The sequence below is a fragment of the Penaeus monodon genome, chromosome 31 (assembly GCF_015228065.2).
Source record: "Penaeus monodon isolate SGIC_2016 chromosome 31, NSTDA_Pmon_1, whole genome shotgun sequence".
Classification (NCBI taxonomy): domain Eukaryota; kingdom Metazoa; phylum Arthropoda; class Malacostraca; order Decapoda; family Penaeidae; genus Penaeus; species Penaeus monodon.
In genome coordinates, this window is record NC_051416.1 from 10,346,139 (window position 1) to 10,346,420 (window position 282).

A 282-nucleotide genomic window follows, 5' to 3' on the forward strand; every position below is an offset into this window, starting at 1 on the left:
ACCCCAGAATCCAACCTCCCCCCCCCCCTCAGCGCCCTAACTAAACCCCATGGCCGGAGCACTCATCGAGCAGCTGCACATCCCCTGCCTGTACCTCGGGGAAGGCCCCTTCTGGCAGCCCGATCTGGAGGCCCTGCTTGTCGTCGACGTGTTCGGCAAGGCAGTCAGGAGGCACTTCGTCAAAACAGGGAGACATCAGGTTCTTCACATAGGTGAGAGGGATTTGAAGGTTGCGGTTATGATACTAATGTTGGTGTTATTATTAGGAGTTTTAGTTTAGAG

General features: G+C 55.0%; 1 protein-coding gene across 1 annotated transcript in view; it reads left to right on the top strand.

Moving 5' to 3' along the window:
- The window catches only part of LOC119592887 (regucalcin-like), a 62,425-nt gene that overhangs the window by 2,863 nt on the left and 59,280 nt on the right, over positions 1–282 (top strand). The window contains exon 2 of the mRNA XM_037941780.1: positions 33–212. Within this exon, the coding sequence (XP_037797708.1) occupies positions 50–212 (163 nt within the window). The 5' untranslated portion in view covers positions 33–49. The remainder of the gene's footprint in view (positions 1–32; positions 213–282) is intronic.